The 19,508-nt window shown below is 41.8% G+C and overlaps 1 protein-coding gene across 1 annotated transcript in view; it reads left to right on the top strand.

The window, feature by feature from the left end:
• The window catches only part of LOC129853134 (gamma-aminobutyric acid receptor subunit pi-like), a 59,826-nt gene extending 49,981 nt beyond the window's left edge, over positions 1-9,845 (top strand). The window contains exon 9 of the mRNA XM_055918863.1: positions 301-9,845. Coding sequence (XP_055774838.1) covers positions 301-660 — 360 coding nt within the window. The 3' untranslated portion in view covers positions 661-9,845. The remainder of the gene's footprint in view (positions 1-300) is intronic.
• Positions 9,846-19,508: the final 9,663 nt, after the last annotated feature.

The raw sequence follows: 19,508 nt of genomic DNA on the forward strand, positions 1-19,508 counted from the left end.
GTTCGTCATCATTGTTATTGTCGCTGTAATCATCATTGGCATCGTCATTGCCGTCATTTTTATGATCTTGATCATCATCATCGGCATCATTGTTATCATCATCGTCGTCATCCTCATCATTATCAGAATCGTCATCAACTTTGTAATTTCTTGTCTTCTGCGACGTCGCATACACTATTAATGTAAGTATCTCGTCCTTTTTTTCATTTCAGTCAATAGCATCAGTTTTTTGGTGCTTTAATATGTGTACTCTTCACACATCTCACTGTGCCCCTCTCTCTCCCCCTGCCTCCCCTCCAGTACGGTCACCAGATGGGAGGCTTTGACGAGGAGATGAACGGCATGGTCACTACCATCGCCGCTGAAAACAATAGGGCCAAGAGGCGTAAGGAGAAAGCTGCTGCAGTCTCAGCGCCCATTGCAGAGCTGGAACTGGGCCCCTCCAGCCCCACTGGCAGCGAGCCCAAGCCCGAGGCTCCTGAGGAGCCTCCCAATCGCTGCCTCACTGTCCTGGTCCTCCTCCGCAAGTTCCTGCGCAGAGCTGCAAACTGTTTCCATGTGGAGAATCCCCACTTAATAGACAACTACTCCAGGATGACCTTCCCCCTCTCCTTTGTATTCATCAACGTCCTCTACTGGACATACTACCTGTACTTGTAACACACAGGAGTGTGTGTTTCGGTATGTGCATGTGCGTGTGTGTGTGTGTGGGTGTCTGAATCTGTGTGTTTCTGTTTGTAAGTGGGATTCATTCATACTGTATGTGTTTTTTTTCTCAAACAATGCACATGTTTACATTTACAGTCATGAGTGAGGCATAGTGTACAGTAGACCACCAACTACAGTACAACATCCTGAGGAGAATTACATGTCCATGCCACGTTTATTATACCTAATTCAGCTCATTACTGCTCTCATAACTGATGAATTTCCAGTAAGTTCTGTCCATGATGGCCTGCTGACAGATGACCTATGGCTGGTGTGGAGCAGAGGAGTGAGTGGCTGGATGCGCTGTGTAATATTTATGAATGAGCTCCTCACTGCGAAGGGAAGCATCCAGAGTACCTCTGGGTTAGGCTGGGTCCACACTTAAGCTCCGAATGGCAATATATTTAAATATATGCATCTCTCTCTATCTCTCTCTCTCTCATATTTTATTTCTATAAGAAATCCAGTGGCCTTGGCTCCCTCCACCACATTATGGAAATAGACTCTCAATGAGCCATAAACTGTTTTATATCATTTGTCATCATAGGGCAACAACTGCCAGCACCTTAACTGGACAGGAACAATGCAATAGAATGGTAGGAATATACAGCACCTAGTGGAGTAACAGTGATATATGCAGTATTTTTTCCATTGGAGCTGGTAGATAGTATTTTGTGAGCTTTGTGATCCACGCCATCTTAATGGTGAAGCTAGTACCTTGTAGTCGATGTTTTAGGACACTGACATTTTGAACAGAGGTGAAACCGCTACTGTAACAGGATGTCATCATCAAGCACCTGTGCATCATCCAGATAAGGGTTGAACTAACATCCCTCCTTGTCCTCTGTTGTGTGAGTGTTGTGTATGATGACGAATGTCATATATTCCCAATCATATTTTCACATATCAGTAATAACAAAGGACCAAAGATTTCAATTTGCGTTGTAATCTTTCCATGGTTCCCTTTAGACTTTGTTCCGTTCCGTATAACTACTAATACAGTACATTTTGAAATGTTTAATTATTAGTTCCCATTGAGGTGTAAAAAATCTTTCAAGTAAAGTAATAGCATGCTATATCAGCATGCAAAAGGAAAACTGCAACATTTCATAGCCTTGTGCAGACAGAAACAGTCTCACACTCAATGCATGTTTGTTTATTACTTCCTTGAATATCTTAAATATCAAATTCATTTTTCTGTTACAATGCTTTCACCCATATCCGAAAAGCCATTGACAAGCAGGTTGTCCATAGCACAAAATAACATATGACTTGTTCATGACTATGAAATACTAATTCATTCTCTTAATTAATGTACATAATGGAAGTCTATAGGTCATTATCAATAAAACGTCACAATAAGGTGCAGAGCCTTCAATTTGGCTGCTGGGGGTCAATGAGACCCCCAGCTCCGCTAAACCATTGACATCTACGTGCCGTTTTCACGGTATTATTAAATCAATGTTATAACTATTTGGTTTTAATATCATCTCCTCAAATAAAATAAAATCACATTTTATTGGTCACATACACATATTTAGCAGATGTTATTGCGGGTGTAGTGAAACGCTTGTTTTCCTAGCTCCAACAGTGCAGTAGTATCTAAAAATTCACGACAAAAAGAGCATTGAAAAGATTAGTCAGAACTTCATGTTTCCGATTATTCCACATTTAGCTCGATCTTCAGTTACACAGCAAATAACCGCATGCTTTTCATGATCAGTAAACATCAATTGATCATGTGATTTCAGATACGTGAGGGTAGCTTATCCATTAGGCATGTAGCTAGCTAGCTAAGCAAACAATGTATTATTAGCTTGCTTTGTCAGAAATAAGGCTTTTGGGAAGAGCTTGACATCGGCAAGTTCTCTTCCTGTCTATTTCCAATCTTCTGTCACCAACTGTAATGAACACGATGGGAGACAGAGAGCTGGTTTCAAACTCAGGGCGCAGCAGGTGTTCATTTGTAAAGGACCGCAGGAGGAGGCAGGTAGCTGGGTCCAGGGGCAGGCAGAAGGTTATACACAGGGGGTCCAAAAAAGGCAACAGTACAGGCAGGGAAAAGGCTAGTAACGTCATCCGGGAGATCAGGCAATAGGTTGATAACAGGAAATCCGATAGGCTAAAGTACAGGCAGGGAATAGGCAAAAGGTGTCGTTAGTGAGGCAGGCCAAAACTATCATACACAGGAGGACTATTTACAGGAAAAACTGAGTTCTGAATAGAAGTGTGTCACAAAACAAACAATACCTCACAATGATGGGGTGCAAAGAAACTGAACTAAATAGTGTGTGATAATGACATATAGGTGTGTGAACAGGTGATCAGAATTCAGGTGATTGGGATCTGGAGAGTGAGCTGCGTTCAGGGGATCTATGTGTTTGAGAGTGTGCGCTGGAAAGTGGTCTGTAAAGTGAGCTGCATTCAAGGGAGCTACATGTTTGAGAGTGTGAGTTGGAAGCAGACGTTACACCACCACTATACTGTAGATGGCAAGCAAATCAAACAATATTTTAGCTTGTTTGATTTGCTTGTTAGCTTGTTAACTAGCCATATTGACGTGATCTGTTATTAGCTAGCTAGTCAATTTGATGTGGTCTATCAATAAATGTAGCCTATCATGTCTGTCGTGGTAAAGCACTCTTAAAAACAAGGTTGAAAAGGGGATGTTAGGTAACTTCGCGAGGTAGGCCTATATTGGTCTATATATGTTTAGCCAACTGGATGACTTTTCTACCAGTAGCTTGCAAAGTAAACATTATCAGCTGAAAGTACATGGGCAAATGTGACCTTCTGCTGCTTGACAGGCAGAGCCCACAAAGGATGGGAAATTAACCTAAACCACTCAAACTTGTCAGGTATAGTTCACTTTTATGTTAAATCACTCAAATATCCAAGTAAGAGGGGCCAATATTGAGAGATATTGTGAGGGTAGCCTCACCTATCTGAAATTATTTTATTTATTTTATTTCACCTTTATTTAACCAGGTAGGCCAGTTGAGAACAAGTTCTCATTTACAACTGCGACCTGGCCAAGATAAAGCAAAGCAGTGCGACACAAACAACAACAGAGTTACACATGGAATAACAAACATACAGTCAATAATACAATAGAAAAAGTATATATACAGTGTGTGCAAATGAGGTGAGATAAGGCAATGAATAGGCCATAGTGGCTAAATAATTACAATATAGCAATTAAACACTGGAGTGATAAATGTGCAGAAGATGTGTGCAAGTAGAGATACTGGGGTGCAAAGGAGCAAAATGAATAACAGTATGGGGATGAGGTAGTTGGATGGGCTATTTACAGATGGGCTATGTACAGGTGCAGTGATCTGTGAGCTGCTCCGACAGCTGGGGCTTAAAGCTAGTGAGGGAGATATGAGTCTCCAGCTTCAGTGATTTTTGCAGTTTGTTTCAGTCATTGGCAGCAGAGAACTGGAAGGAAAGGCGGCCGAAGGAGGAATTGGCTTTGGGGGTGACCAGTGAAATATACCTGCTGAAGCGCGTGCTACGGGTGGGTGCTGCTATGGTGACCAGTGAGCTGAGATAAGGTGGGGCTTTACCTAGGAAAGACTTATAGATGACCTGGAGCCAGTGGGTTTGGCGATAAATATGAAGCGAGGGCCAGCCAACGAGAGCGTACAGGTCGCAGTGGTGGGTGGTATATGGGGCGTTCGTGACAATACGGATGGCGTTGTGATAGACTACATCCAATTTGCTGAGTAGAGTGTTGGAGGCTATTTTGTAAATGACATCGCCGAAGTCAAGGATCGGTAGGATAGTCAGTTTTACAAGGGTATTTTTGGCAGCATGAGTGAAGGATGCTATGTTCTGAAATAGGAAGTCGAATCTAGATTTAATTTTGGATTGGAGATGCTTAATGTGAGTCTGGAAGGAGAGATTACAGTCTAACCAGACACCTAGGTATTTGTAATTGTCCACATATTCTAAGACAGAGCTGTCAGCGATTGGATGAAGAGCATGCATTTAGTTTTACTTGCATTTAAGAGCAGTTGGAGGCCACGGAAGGAGAGTTGTATTGCATCGAAGCTTGTCTGGAGGACAGTTAACACAGTGTCAAAAGGAGGGCCAGAAGTATACAGAATGGTGTCGTCTGCATAGAGGTGTATCAGAGAATCACCAGTAGCAAGAGCGACATCATTGATGTATACAGAGAAAAGAGTCGGCCCGAGAGTTGAACCCTGTGGCACCCCCATAGAGACTGTCAGAGGTCCGGACAACAGGCCCTCCAATTTGACACACTGAACTCTGTCTGAGAAGTAGTTGGTGAACCAGGGGAGGCAGTCATTTGAGAAACCAAGGCTGTTGAGTCTGCCAATAACAATGTGGTGACTGACAGAGTCGAAAGTTTTGGCCAGGTCGATGAAGACAGCTGCACAGTATTCTCTTTTATCGATGGCGGTTATGATATCGTTTAGGACCTTGAGCGTGGCTGAGGTGCACCCATGACCAGCTCTGAAACTAGATTGATTAGTGGAGAAGGTACGGTGGGATTCGAAATGGTCAGTGATCTGTTTGTTAACTTGGCTTTCGAAAGACCTTAGAAAGGCAGGGTATGATAGATATAGGTCTGTAGCAGTTTGGGTTTAGAGTTTCTCCCCCTTTGAAGAGGGGGATGACCGCTGCAGCTTTCCAATCTTTGGGGATATCAGACGATACGAAAGAGAGAAACAGGCTAGTAAAAGGGGTTGCAACAATTTTGACGGATAATTTTAGAAAGAGAGGGTCCAGATTGTCTAGCCCGGCTGATTTGTAGGGGTCCAGATTTTGCAGCTCTTTCAGAAAATCAACTACCTGGATTTGGGTGAAGGAGAAATGGGGGAGGCTTGGGCAAGTTGTTGTGGGGGACGCAGGGCTGTTGACTGCGGTACCGGTAGCCAGGTGGAAAGCATGGCCAGCCGTAGAAAAAATGCTTATTGAAATTATCAATTATCACAGATTTATCCGTGGTGACAGTGTTTCCTAGCCTTAGTGCAGTGGGCAGCTGGGAGGAGGTGCTCGTAACAGTGTCCCAGAACTTTTGGGAGTTTGTGCTACAGGATGCAAATTTGTTTCCTAACTGCCTGTGTATATTGGTTCCTAACTTCCCTGAAAAGTTGCATATTGCTGGGGCTATTCAATGCTAGTGCAGTACGCCACAGGATGTTTTTGTGCTAGTCAAGGGCAGTCAGGTCTGGGGTTAACCAAGGGCTATATCTGAATGGGGCATACTTATTTAAGATGGTGAGGAAAGCACTTTTAAAGAGCAGCCAGGCATCCTCTACTGACGGGATGAAGTAAATATCCTTCCAGGATACCCGGGCCAGGTCGATTAGAAAGGCCTGCTCTCTGAAGGGAGCGTTTGACTGTGATGAGGGGCGGTCGATTGACCGCGAACCCATTACGCACACAGGCAATGAGGCAGTGATTGCTGAGTTCCTGGTTGAAGACAGCAGAGGTGTATTTAGAGGGCAAGTTGGTCAGGATATATCTAAGAGGGTGCCCATGGTTACGGATTTAGGGTTTTTCCTGGTAGGTTCCTTGATAATTTGAGGGCATCTGTTTAGATTGTAGGATGGCCGGGGTGTTAAGCATGTCCCAGTGTAGGTCACCTAACAGTACGAGCTCTGAAGATAGGGGGGTGATCAATTCACATATGGTGTCCCAAGGCACAGCTGTGGGCTGAATGGGGTCTATAACAAGCGGCAACGGTGAGAGACTTGTTTCTGGAAAGGTGGATGTTTAAAAGTAGAAGCTCGGATTGTTTGCGCACAGACCTGGATAGTATGACAGAACTCTGCAGGCTCTCTACAGTAGATTTCAACTCCTCCCCCTTTTGGCAGTTCTATCTTTTCGGGAAAATGTTGTAGTTAGCGATGGAAATTTCTGGATTTTTGGTGGCCTTCCTAAGCCAGGATTCAGACATGGCTAGGACATCCGGGTTGGCGGAGTGTGCTAAAGCAGTGAATAAAACAAACTTAGGGAGGAGGCTTCTAATGTTAACATGCATGAAACCAAAGCTTTTACGGTTACAGAAGTCAACAAATGAGAGCGCCTGGGGATTGGGAGTGGTGCAGGGGGCTGCAGGGCCTGGGTTAACCTCTACATCACCAGAGGAAAAGAGGAGGAGTAGGATAAGGGTACGGCTAAAGGCTATAAAACTGGTCGTCTAGTGCGTTCAAAACAGAGAGTAAAAGGAGCAGGTTTCTGGGAGCGGAAGAATAGATTCAAGGCATGATGTACAGACAAGTGGATGTAGGATGTGAGTACAGTGGAGGTAAACCTAGGCATTGAGTGACAATGAGAGAGATTTTGTCTCTAGAAGAACCACTTAAGCCTGGTGAGGTCACTGCATGTGTGAGAGGTGGAACAAAAGTGCTAGTTAAGGTATTTTGGGCAGGGTTGGAGGCTGTACAGTGAAATAAAACAATAATCACTAACCAAAACAGCAATAGACAAGGCATATTGACATTAGGGACAGGCATGTGTAGCCGAGTGATCATAGGGTCCAGTGAGTAGCTATAGATGAGTTAGGGAGCCAATTCAGTAGTGCTACTACGCTAGGTGAGCTGGAGACACGGCGATTCAGACAGATAGCGGGCAGGGCTAGCAGATGGGTCTTCGGGGACATCGCAACGGAAGAGCCTGTTGAAACCACCTCGGACGGTTACGTCGGCAGACCAGTCGTGATGGATCGGCAGGGCTTCGTGTCGACAGTAAAGGGTCCAGACCAATTGGCAAACAAGTTATTGTCGCCCAAGAATTGGCTGATGGACCTCTTCGGTTAGCCGGGAAATGGGCCTAGCTCAAGGCTAGCTCCAGGCTAACTGGTGCTTGCTTCGGGACAGAGACGTTAGCCAGGACTAGCCACTCGGATAGCAGTTAACTAGCTGCGATGATCCGGTGTAAAGGTTCAGAGCTTGCGGTAGGATATCCGGAGATGTGGTAGAGAAAAAGCAGGCCGATATGCTCTGGGTTGATATCGCACTGTGCAGACTGGCAGGAATTGACCGGGCTGAGGCTGGCTGATGTCCGAGTTAACGGTGATCACCGCTAGCAGTTGTTAACTGACTACTATAATGCAGTGCGACTCGAGTTTCGCCATCAGCTGGAAGACGGTGTCCCTTTTTGGTCAGTGTCAGTGGAGGAAAGGGAGGGGGGGGGGGGACTTTGAGAGGTGGACCCTCAATCTGCTGCTCTCTCCTTCCGCAGACACCATCAGCCCAGTAAAAATAAGAAGCTAATTATTTCAATATATGCTCACAAAGCTGTGCCTCGCAAGTAATACAACAACTGATATATTATCGGTGTGATCATTCCTACGTCAACATTTTTTATATAATAAAAGAAAATGGTCTGAACAACAATGTATTGGCAGGGCAATTCAAGCAAAGTCAATATGCAGTGATAATGTATTGGGCCTATAGCCTACTGCACAAACCTCATTGCTACAGTACTGTTTTTAATAGGTTAATGTTTCATAGGCTTACGTTTTTTTTAAAAGTCATGTTAAAAAAAAATCTGAGTGGTAGATCTCGCCTTGCAATTTGACTCAGAAAGTGATCTTGATTCAGAAAAGGTTGGTGACCACTGCTGTAGGTCATGTAACTGTTTGTTACATGCCATGTGTTTTGTGGACTTCACCGGACAGATGTTGCTTTCCAGTTATGTGATGAAACAAAGGTGTGTTTGAATTTATTCTGCCACTTTGTCTTCTTATTGTCTCGGGCTTAGGCTTGTATATCACAGTGTCAAGGTACATAAACTAACAGATTACAGAGCAAATAATGCAATTATCACAACACATAGGTGGTAATATGTTTTTTTGTCTGGCTTGGCGTCCCCAGTGATTTTACCCAAACACCGCTACTGATAGTTAACATTTATTTAACAAGCCCTTGAAAACGACACACAGTTGTCAATGGTTTTAGTGGAGCTGGGAGTCTCCCTGCCCCCCAGCAGGCAAATCAAACGCCCTGCACCTTATTGTGACGTTGTATTGGTAACGACCAATATTTGCAATAATTCACCATAATGCAACATTAACTTACAAAACTTTTTTGTTTTAGTCTCATTTTCGCCAAAAGGGTTTTCATATTGATTTTTCTTGTCTCTTTTTCTGAAATGCATTCCAATACATTTGCTCTGCTAATCATGGTCTTGCTTCTGTGCATTATAATTAAACTCCTTTTATAAATGTATAAAACCGATAGTAATGAGCTACTGATGAGAATAGAAAAAAATATTAATTGTATGCTTTCTGTGTTTTTTTTTCACGATTAGCAACGTTAACTTAATTGTTCTTTAAGTTTCTTTGCTTGTTTTGGGGTTTCATTAGGTTATTTGCTAGACTATGGAAGATGTGTATTGATAGTAAAACCAGTTTGATCTTCTCTTATGATCTGGTCTATGGTAAAGAAGAAAAAAGTGCACCAGGAACTGTGCACTTAGCTAATATACATAGATCAGTGCCAAATCCTGACAGTCAGGTTACAGTCTGTTACATGGTCATCGTGTTGGGGCACCTGATAATCCCTTAGCTACTGTAGCCAGAGACAAAATTGAGCCAAAGATTCCACTAAATCAAACCACTAAGGAAATATTCACTTTGTTTCTCGAGAATCCCACAAATTCCCATTCCCAATTCCCCTTTACGTGTGGATTCACATTAAATGTGTTTGCTATGATGTTGTCATGCTCTCCATCACCAAGCCCCTCTTTTTGGACTCCGGACTAAATGTGACTCCTCTCCCAGGACTTAACTACTACTATTGGATATATAACCGCAATGGCAGGACACATGATACACAGGACACAAGTCCAGGTACTGCAAGCCCAAGCAGAGGCAACCAACCTGATCAATGATAGTGTACTATACTACACTCCCTCCCTTCCCCACTTGCTTCTGACAGACTGATTGGCCAATGCTGGAACAACCTATTTTCCTTAAATGTTTGGGACATTGTCAGGCAACGCAAAGTTCTTGGGACATCTTCCTGTAAAATGTGTTTATACTGTAACATTTAAATATAGGCATTTTATTTGCTGAAATTGTTGTAAATAGGTACTTATACAGCATGATTATTTGATGTTTCAATATTGATTAGGGTAATAAAATATACTGCCTAAAATCTTGCAGTTTATGAAAATCTTTTTGGGCGCTACTGTATTGGGATTGTTTTGCGGTAGCTAATTAGTGTTCTTTAGCCCATGGGGAAGCAGAGAAGGTTTTTCCTTTCAGTCTCAGTCAGAGATGTTTGGGCAGACTTGTGCCCTCTTTAGCTCTGAGAACAAAGGCAGTCCTATCCGGGCTCCAGCCCTGACTGGTTTCGACTCAGCAGGATCGTGAGAATTTGGGAAATCTGAGACCGCTGTATAAGTCATGTTAGACCACCAGAATACAAGGCAGGAGTCAGTTGAGCTATTTTTCAAAAATCAACACTTGAGTATGAATACAATTCAGAAAAAAAACACAGCACAAAAAAACTATAAGGGTGCCTGATCAAATGCTATAGGAATCATTTCAGTATTATCACAGTTTGTACCACTCACATCTATGCGAGTTGAAAGGTTAAATCACAGATTGAATGCAATATTTCTCAGTTCATCCTTAGATCATAGCTAGATTTGCCTGATGGAATATGCGTTGTATCTCTGCCTCTGCTCCAACAGAATTCGAACACAAAGTAATGTAGAATTTATGCCAGCTGACAGCACTGTTTGCGACAGCTGGTAGCACTGCAGATGAACAGATATATTCGTTATCTATGTAATAACTATTGAAGACAGTCAAATATCACATGCCTATATATTCAGAAGTTAGAATGAGGGTATGTGAAGCCTTTACATTGAGCTTATCGCACTATCACACAAGAACAAATGAGTACCATGCTTTTAGAGGCCTGTTTCACACTGTCCAAACAATTGCAAAGGCTGTCGGAGTCAAGGGCATATTAACACAGTCAGAAAAAATACAACAGTTTTACAGAGGAGAAGCATGAGTGAGAAACGGTATGCCGTCCAATTATCTTCTTCACAGTCCATGGGGTAACAATACTGGCTTAATCAAATGTACAATGCCCATGAGTTCTGGGCTATGAATAGTGAAATTCTAGCAGCACGGATGAATGTCTATTGTGGTTATTGAGGGAAGGTAACTTTGTTAGGCATGTTTTGAATAGATTTTTGGTTTGTGTGTGTGTGTCTTGTGTGTGTTCACGCACAATAATGCAAATCAAATATTGGCATACATTTCTATTGTGAATGTCATTTTTTATGTAAACGAATGCCCTGCGCCTTGAAGGGTATTTATTGACAAGCCAGACAGTCAATCTCTGCTTCCGTACTGGCCAATCACCTCACAAATGTTTAGATTTGTTATTGTCACATACACTGGATAATGTGTTGTTTCACAGCGTCAGCGATAGTGGTATTTTGCCCCGGGGGTAAGTGCCTTGCTAGAAAAAAAATCTGAAATTAAACGAACACCCTTCCCTTTCGTGAACTAACACTCACACTTTACTTTTTCCCACTAGCACTGACTGATAGCCAGCTACTTTAGGAAGGAAAAATGTACTTACTATGACTTAGCCTTGTAAACAGGAAAATCAGTGGCAGAACTTACGCTTGTGTCTGAGGTCGTAAGGTCATAAACTGCTGTTTAGTTGTAATCAGCAAATTTTCGACTAACCTTTACTTGGAAATACTTATTTTCTTCAGACCCGGCGCCAGAACGAATTGGTTGGACGAGCATTGGATTTCCAAGGGGGGGTGGGGGGGGTGGGGGGGGGGATCGTGTTTTTTCCAGGGAGGTGCCGACAGCCTCCTTTACTGAGATAAAAAATCAAATGTATACAACGGGGGGTAGGAATGGAAATCCCATTGTTATAGAGCCTTTTAAGACCGCAGTAAAATGCACAGCATACATACCCCATGGTCACGTTCCATGCGTTGATATGGCCTAATGGCAATCAAAAGCCTCCCACCAAAGGTCCGTAGCCATCTTCTCAAATAGCATAGAGTCAAAAAGAAATACACCAGTTGGTCCCTTACGGCAGACGATATCCCTGCCCATGCCTGTGCTGTGGACATCCTCGCCCTATTAAGTTTTGCTGTTGTGTGTATTACAAATGAACAGAATTCCAGAAAACATTCATCAAGTACATTTCCAGAGCCAGCCCCCGGATTCCACCATAATTGCAAAATGTTTTATTTACCGCTGTAAATCCAGCGAGTAGAATCCTACATTGAATAATTGTCAACGATAAAGATGAGTCATCATTCAGCAGATGTACCCTCATCAAGCTAGACAGCACCAAGCATATGGTCACTCCAGAATGCGAGAATCCCAGAACATATGCATAAGAGTACCAAGCACCAGTACCAGTGCAGAACAGCACCGAGCATATCTCACTACAGAACATATGCATAACAGTACCCACAGCATTTGTACAGAGTGTGCCGTTTGGATTTAGAGTTAGCAATCTCGTTCACGTGTTTCGAGTTTCCACTTCCTCAGGTGTTGAACCCAACTAATTAGCCTGGGATTTTAAGTAGTCCACATCAAGATGTAATAAATCTCTATTGAAAAAAATTTATCATCAAGAAAGGAGTCCTATTTTGAAAGTAAAATATAGCTACTATAGTCTAATTGTCAACCCAAAATGTATTCGCTTGGACAAAATATGTTCAGTCATGTGTTCTTGCTTGGACGTGTCAGTTAGAGGAAACAACTTTTTTCTTGAATACCACAGTAGTCTATTTATTACACTTTGTAATAAAGCACTATGAATTACTTTGATTACTCATGTGCTGATGCCACCAACTGTAGAAGTTAGTGGCACCAGTGGCACCAGGGGAAAAGGTTAGTCTGGAGCCCTGTAATAGTAATTAACACTTACAGTAGGCTAGGTGTTGATCCAGGGGAACACATATGACAGGCACTAATTTGCAATATAGCCTAATCGTTCACTTGGCTTTCCTAATTTATAAGGCTTAAGCAGACAGGCAGGTAGACAGAACAAGAAGAAGCACAGTGACAGCATTAGAAGATGTGGAGACAGATATACAGCACACAGGTAGGCAAACCAAATGGCTAGAGCAGAGACACAGCTATAGTGGTGAGTTGTGTCGTGATGTTGGTATTATTGTGACGACTGCTATTCATCAAATAATGATCTATGTTTATAATTACGTGATTAAATGAATCAGGTAACCATTGAGTCAGTAACCTGGGGCACCAAGGGAAAAGTTTCTTTAATGAGTTACCGTTTCCCAAATTAACTCAAAGAATATCAGTATCGATTGCCTAGCAGTCACTAATTAATTAATTTCCTAATCAGTCTCATAATTCGTAAATCTGCAAACCCTGGTTTGTGCAGATAAGCACATGTGGATACATTTGTAAACTATGCTTAGCCCTAACACCTTGCCCCGAACTGCCGCTCTTATGGGTCAGAATTATAATGAATGTATTTACTTGAAGGTCTCCGTTGGGTATCTCTTGGACCGAGTTCTGCGTAGTGGAAAAGGGTCTGTAATGAACACGATGCGAGACAGAGCTGGTTTCAAGCACACTGCGCAGCAGGTGTTTATTGTAAAGGACCACAGGAGGAGGCAGGTAGCTGGGTTCAGGGGCAGGCAGAAGGTAATACACAGGGGGTCCAGAAAGGCAACAGTACAGGCAGGGAATAGGCAAAAGGTGTTAGTTTTTGCCTGCCTCACTATCATACATGGGAGGAGTAAATTACAGGAAAAACAAAGCACCAAATAGAAGTGTGTCACAAAACAAACAATACCTCACAATGACGGGGTGCAAAGAACTGAACTAAAGTGTGATAATGACTTACAGGTGAGTGAACAAGTGATCAGAATTCAGGTGATTGGGATCTGATTAGTGAGCTGTGTTCAGGGGATCTACATGTTTGAGAGTGTGAGCTGGAAGCAGACGTTACAGGTTTGGCTGACAAATTCTTTCGATGGCCGCGTCTCCTTCGTTACCAGGTGTATGTCTCTGATTGTCCACACAATGTCAGTGTCCTTTCTCTTAGTGGTCTGTTACCTTGCATTCGTTCTGTGAGAATGGACTTCTGAGGCTAATCAACCGGGTCGACGCTCCGAGGTCTGGGTAGGAGGGCCGTGTAGACAACCGATGACTGGAAGAGAATAACCGGTTGGTTCTTCTTGAATTCACCTTCTTAGATAAAGTAATCAACCGTAGCCTTGATTGTTAAGAGGTTCCTCTGTCCTCTTGTTGCGTTTTGGGATCACAACTATCCGTAGACCTTGGCTGCAGCATGCGGTCAACTTCGTCTGGTATGTAAATGCTTAACTGACATGTTTTATACCCTCGGGTCACAAAGGGGCGTTTCCGTCTTTATGGCATGCTGTCACACCCTGACCATAGAGAGCCCTTGTTTCTCTATGGTGTAGTAGGTCGGGCGTGACTAGGGGGTGTTCTAGTTTAATTTTTCTATGTTGGTGTTTTGTATGATTACCAATTAGAGGCAGCTGGTAATCGTTGTCTCTAATTGGGGATCATATTTAAGTAGCTATTTTTCCCACCTGTGTTTGTGGGATATTGTTTTGTGTTTGTGCACCACGTAGTCACGTTTTGTTGTTTGTTTATTGATTTATTTTATTTTGCTTTAAGTTTCACTTTTGAAATAAATATGTGGAACTCAACCTCCGCTGCACCTTGGTCCCGTTCTTATGACAAACGTGACACATGCTCTCTGGGTTCCCTGGGGCATAGCACGTTACAAGGCATCAGAACTTACCAGGATCTGGTTTAGACTAAACTCAATTCACAGTTCGTCTTTACAAAAACATTCTCTTTGATCTGGATATTTTCTACACAACACACAGTATGTAAACGTCATGTACATATTATGAAAACTCTTCAAGTTAATGTTTTAGTTATGTCGTCATTTAACTTTTAAAAATATAACAAAAACGACATTCATATTCCATCTATCGTTGTTACCACCATTTTGGCTGATGAAACATATTGTCCCAAAGTCCATTCATTTGATGGACAGTAGTTTTGGGCTGTAAACTCTTCCTAAAGCACACAGACATTCCAGTCTCACACATTAGAGAACAGAATAGAGTTGTGCTGCTGACCTATAATTTACGATAGGCGTGAGGTCATACCCCCCCCCCCCCCCCCCCCCTCCCAGCACCTTGTGCTGGGAACAATAAAAGGCCACTCAAATGTGCAGTTGTGTCACAACACAATGCCATAGATGTCTCAAGTTGAGGGAGCATGCAATTGACAATGTCCACCAGAGTTGTTGCCAGAGAATTAAATTTTAATTTGTCTACCATAAGCCACCTCCAACATCATTTGAGAATTTTGCTGTATGGCATTTTGTAGGCGAGTGGTTTGAATGCACATAGATACCGTGACAAGATCCTGAAGCCCATTGTCGTTCCATTCATCCGCCGGCATCATGTTGTAGCATGATAATACACAGCCACATGTCGGATTTGAACACAATTCCTAAAAGCTGCATACTCATCAGACATGTCACCCATTGAGCATGTTTGGGATGCTCTGGATTGACGTGTACTCTTGATTGACAGCAACTTTGCACAGCCATTGAAGAGGAGTGGGACAACATTCCACAGGCCACAATCAACAGCCTGATCAACTACATGAGGCAGATGGTGGTCACACCATTCTGATCCACACCCCTACCTTAAAAAATATCTGTGACCAACAGATGCATACCTGTATGCCCAGTCATGTGAAATCCATAGATTAGGGCCTTATGAATTTATTTCAATTGACTGATCTCCTTATATATCTTTGAAATTGTTGCATGTTGCATTTATTTTTGTTCAATATACAGTGCCTTCAGAAAGTATTCACACCCCTTGACTTTTTCCACATTTTGTTGTGTTACAGCCTAAATATAAAATGGATTACATTTAGATGTTGTTTTGTCACTGGCCTACACACAATACCCCATAATGTTAAAGTGGAATTATGTTTTTTGGAATTTGTACAAAATAATTAAAAATTAAAAGCTGAAATGTATTGACACAATAAGTATTCAACCTCTTTGTTATGGCAAGCTTAAATAAGTTCAGGAGTAAAAATGTGATTAACAAGTCAGATAATAAGTTGCATGGACTCTGTGTGCAATAATAGTGTTTCATATTACTTTAATGACTACCACATCTCTGTACTCCACACATGGAATTATTTGTTAGGTTCCTCAGTTGAGCAGTGAATTTCAAACACAGATTCAACCACAAAGACCAGGGAGGTTTTCCAATGCCTCGCAACAAAGGGCATCTGTTGGTAGATGGGTTAAAAAAATAAGCAAACATTGTATGTTCTTTTGAGCATGGTTATTAATTACACTTTGAATGGTGTGTATATATATATATAAAGCTTTTCAGGATGAAAAAGAAACAGCATGGAGCTAAGCACAGGCAAAATCCTAGAGGAAAATCTTCCACCAGACACTGGGAGATGAATTCACCATTCAGCAGGACAATAACCTAAAACGTAAGGCCAAATAAACAATTCCTTACCAAAAAGACAGTGAATGTTCCTGAGGGTCCGAGTTACAGTTGACTTAAATCTACGTGAAAATCTCTGGCAAGACCTGAAAATAGTTGTCTAGCAATGATCAACAACCAATTTGATAGAGCTGGAAGAATTTTGATAAGAATAACGGGAAATAATGGGACTGTTGCACAGTCCAGGTGTGGAAAGCTCTTAGAGACTTACAGCTGTAATCACTGCCAAAGGTGCTTCTACAAAGTATCGACTCAGGGTTGTGAATACTTATGTTGTAAGGACTGGGTGTCGGAGTGCGAAGTCAAGCGCAGGAAACAGAGGGTGCAATAACAAATGTTCTTTTAATGAACACTGTGAAACTTAGGCCACTCTTCTAAACAGTGGGTGCTCTCATAAAACTACCCCAGACACAGGGGGAACAAAAACAGTCCAGTACACATGTAGTTTGACACAAACACCACGCTCACCAACTAACAATCCCACACAAAGAAACGGGCGGGCCGGCTGACTGATAAGCCCAACTAATTACAAACAAATACAAAACAGGTGTAACCAATAAACACATAAGGAGGGGGAGAAAAGGATCAGTGGCAGCTAATAGGCCGGTGACGACGCCCGCCGAGCGCCACCTGAACGGGAAGGAGAGCCTGCCTCGGTCGGAGTCGTGACATATGTAAATTAGATATTTATCTATTTAATTTTCAATAAATTTGCTAACATTTTAAAAAACATGTTTTCACTTTGTCATTATGGGGTATTATGTGTAGATGGGTTAGAAAAAAAATGTATTTAATCAATTTTGAATTCAGGCTGTAACGCAACAAAATGTGGAATAAGTCAAGGGGTATGAAACCTTTCTGAAGGCAGTGTAAGTAGGGTGTGTAGGGTCGGGGTATAGGGTGTATGGTTGGTGGGTTATGCAAAAAACATATTTTAATTTTACACCTCAGGTTGCCCACTTGTACATGCAATGAAACAGGACAAATATATGCACACCCCTATTTGACCCAAAAAATTGAGGTAACTGAAATGTATTCAACTATGTATTTTATTTGGACAGACAAGGAGGCACGGTAGGGCAGACACGGCTCTCTAAGGCCCGCCCACAACGCCAGGCCTGATCCAGTTGCAGGTGGAACTCCAAAATCCAGAGAATTTTCAGAAAAGAGAAAATGGCATCTTGTGTGTGTGTGTGTAAATCTTTGTTTTTGATGTTTGGATCACACTGTGTGATGCGCTGTCATCTTCATGGCGTTTAGAAATTACTACTTCCTGCCAAGATGTTGGGAAATGCGAGATCTCTGGCAGCTAAGATTGCAAGGAACATGCTCATGCAGTGGAAAAAGTGGATTTTATATTTTTATGAATATTCTCTGCTTTTTGGAGTACCACCTGCGACTGGACACAGAAGTTTATAAGTCAACGGTGGCTTCCGAATCGAGAACGAAGAAAGTATCGCCAAGTAAAGGTTGGACTAAAATGAGCTGAATACCCTTAAACAGCAGCCTCGTATCAACAGTTATCCGCAAGCTGTAAATAGATCATGTCGGACTAGTCGTATTATTTATTGGCTAACTATGACTGATATATATATTGTCTCACCTAGTTATCTTAAGATTAATGCACTAACTGTAAGTCGCTATGCATAAGAGTATCCGCTAAATTGCGTAAATGTAATGTGTCTCTTGCATTTGGTTGGCTTCTGAATGTTGTACATATCATAAGGTCTTGCTTTAGTCCCGATATCAGTAGGCCTTTACATGTTCATGTCTTTGGCCTCTCTGTAGCACCATAGCCTCTATGCATGTTGTTATTCGTAAACCTTTACATTTGACATGTGTAACTTGCTTGTATCTGGTGCTATGTAATGGTCATTTACTCTTTTATGCATGTTTCTTACAATTGTTATTTTTCTTGCTTAAAGAAACCACACACACACACTCTTAAGTGTATATGGAATGTGTTGGTGGGTGATTGAATGACAAACCTGTGCAATAAATCCCCCATTTTTATGACAGCTTGACCTCTGTTCTGACCAGACAGACCTGTGGTGGTTCAGCCCAACTACTTTAGTCAGGTAGGTTTTCTATTATATTCAGGTAAGCTTTCTTTCTATTAGATTTCTTTATCATTTATAGGGTTTGGGTTAGCCATTCCAATTCAATAGCCCCAATGGCATTCATGGTGTTAAATTATTAAATTGTCAATTTAATTTTTAAAATACTCTTTACCTTAGTTAAAAATCCAGTAGGTTGAATAGCAAACAGTCTGACATTCAGACTGGCACTTTGAGTATTGGAGATTAAGAGCTGTGACATGTCCATAGAAAGATAATTCTGTAAACACACAGTGCAAAATTAAATCAGTAAACCAATTATCCCTGTAATATGATAACATGTCCTCCAGACAGAGGCAGCATCCTCTCGGCATGGATGTACTGTCTAACATGGCCATGAGGTGGCGGTATTAACTCAGATTTAAAACAACTGCAACTGCAGTCCAAGGAGCTGCTCTTTGCAGTAAAACATAATGGGCCACTTGCAACCATAGAAAACCACCAGATTATCGCCAGTTGATCTCTCGTTAAACTGTCAATATGCACTAAAATGTTCCGCACATCTGATCTCAATTGCAATCAACATTGGCCAGCGATTTACCGCTCACTATCGTAGATGTCAAGGTTATCTTTTAGTCTTGATTGCAGCCAACATTTTTCAAGACTATTTCCCCTTCTGGTTGGTATTATCATTGGAATAATTTAGTCATACTTTATGAGCAGACTAAAGTCGATTTATATATATATATATTCAGTACAACTGAAAAAGTATTTCCAAATTTACCACGGCAAATCTACTGTGGCAGTTTACCCGATACGTTATATGAATGGGAAACTAATGTTGATGGTGTCCATATTTGAAATGTGTAACTGAATCAAGTGTATAGTGATTGAGTTATATAACCATATTTTTTTATCAAATGAAAATGTAGTCTATAAAGTTATTTCGCATTGCATATATTATATTATTATGACATTTAAGGTGAAACGTTTGATTGAAATATAGCTGACTTCTATCCTTATTCTCAAATATATTTTTTATAATCATCAGTTTTATGATTTCCGATGCTCCTGATAGGTCGACATTTCATTGGGGGCGGGAGTAGCGTGTGGAGTCATAATCAATTGACGCGGTAACAACGAACATTTCTCTGCTGGTTTATCCGTGCGGGTTTTTCGTTGCAATCACGCATAGTTTATCCT

The sequence above is a fragment of the Salvelinus fontinalis genome, chromosome 1 (assembly GCF_029448725.1).
Source record: "Salvelinus fontinalis isolate EN_2023a chromosome 1, ASM2944872v1, whole genome shotgun sequence".
In the NCBI taxonomy this organism is placed as follows: Eukaryota; Metazoa; Chordata; class Actinopteri; order Salmoniformes; family Salmonidae; genus Salvelinus; species Salvelinus fontinalis.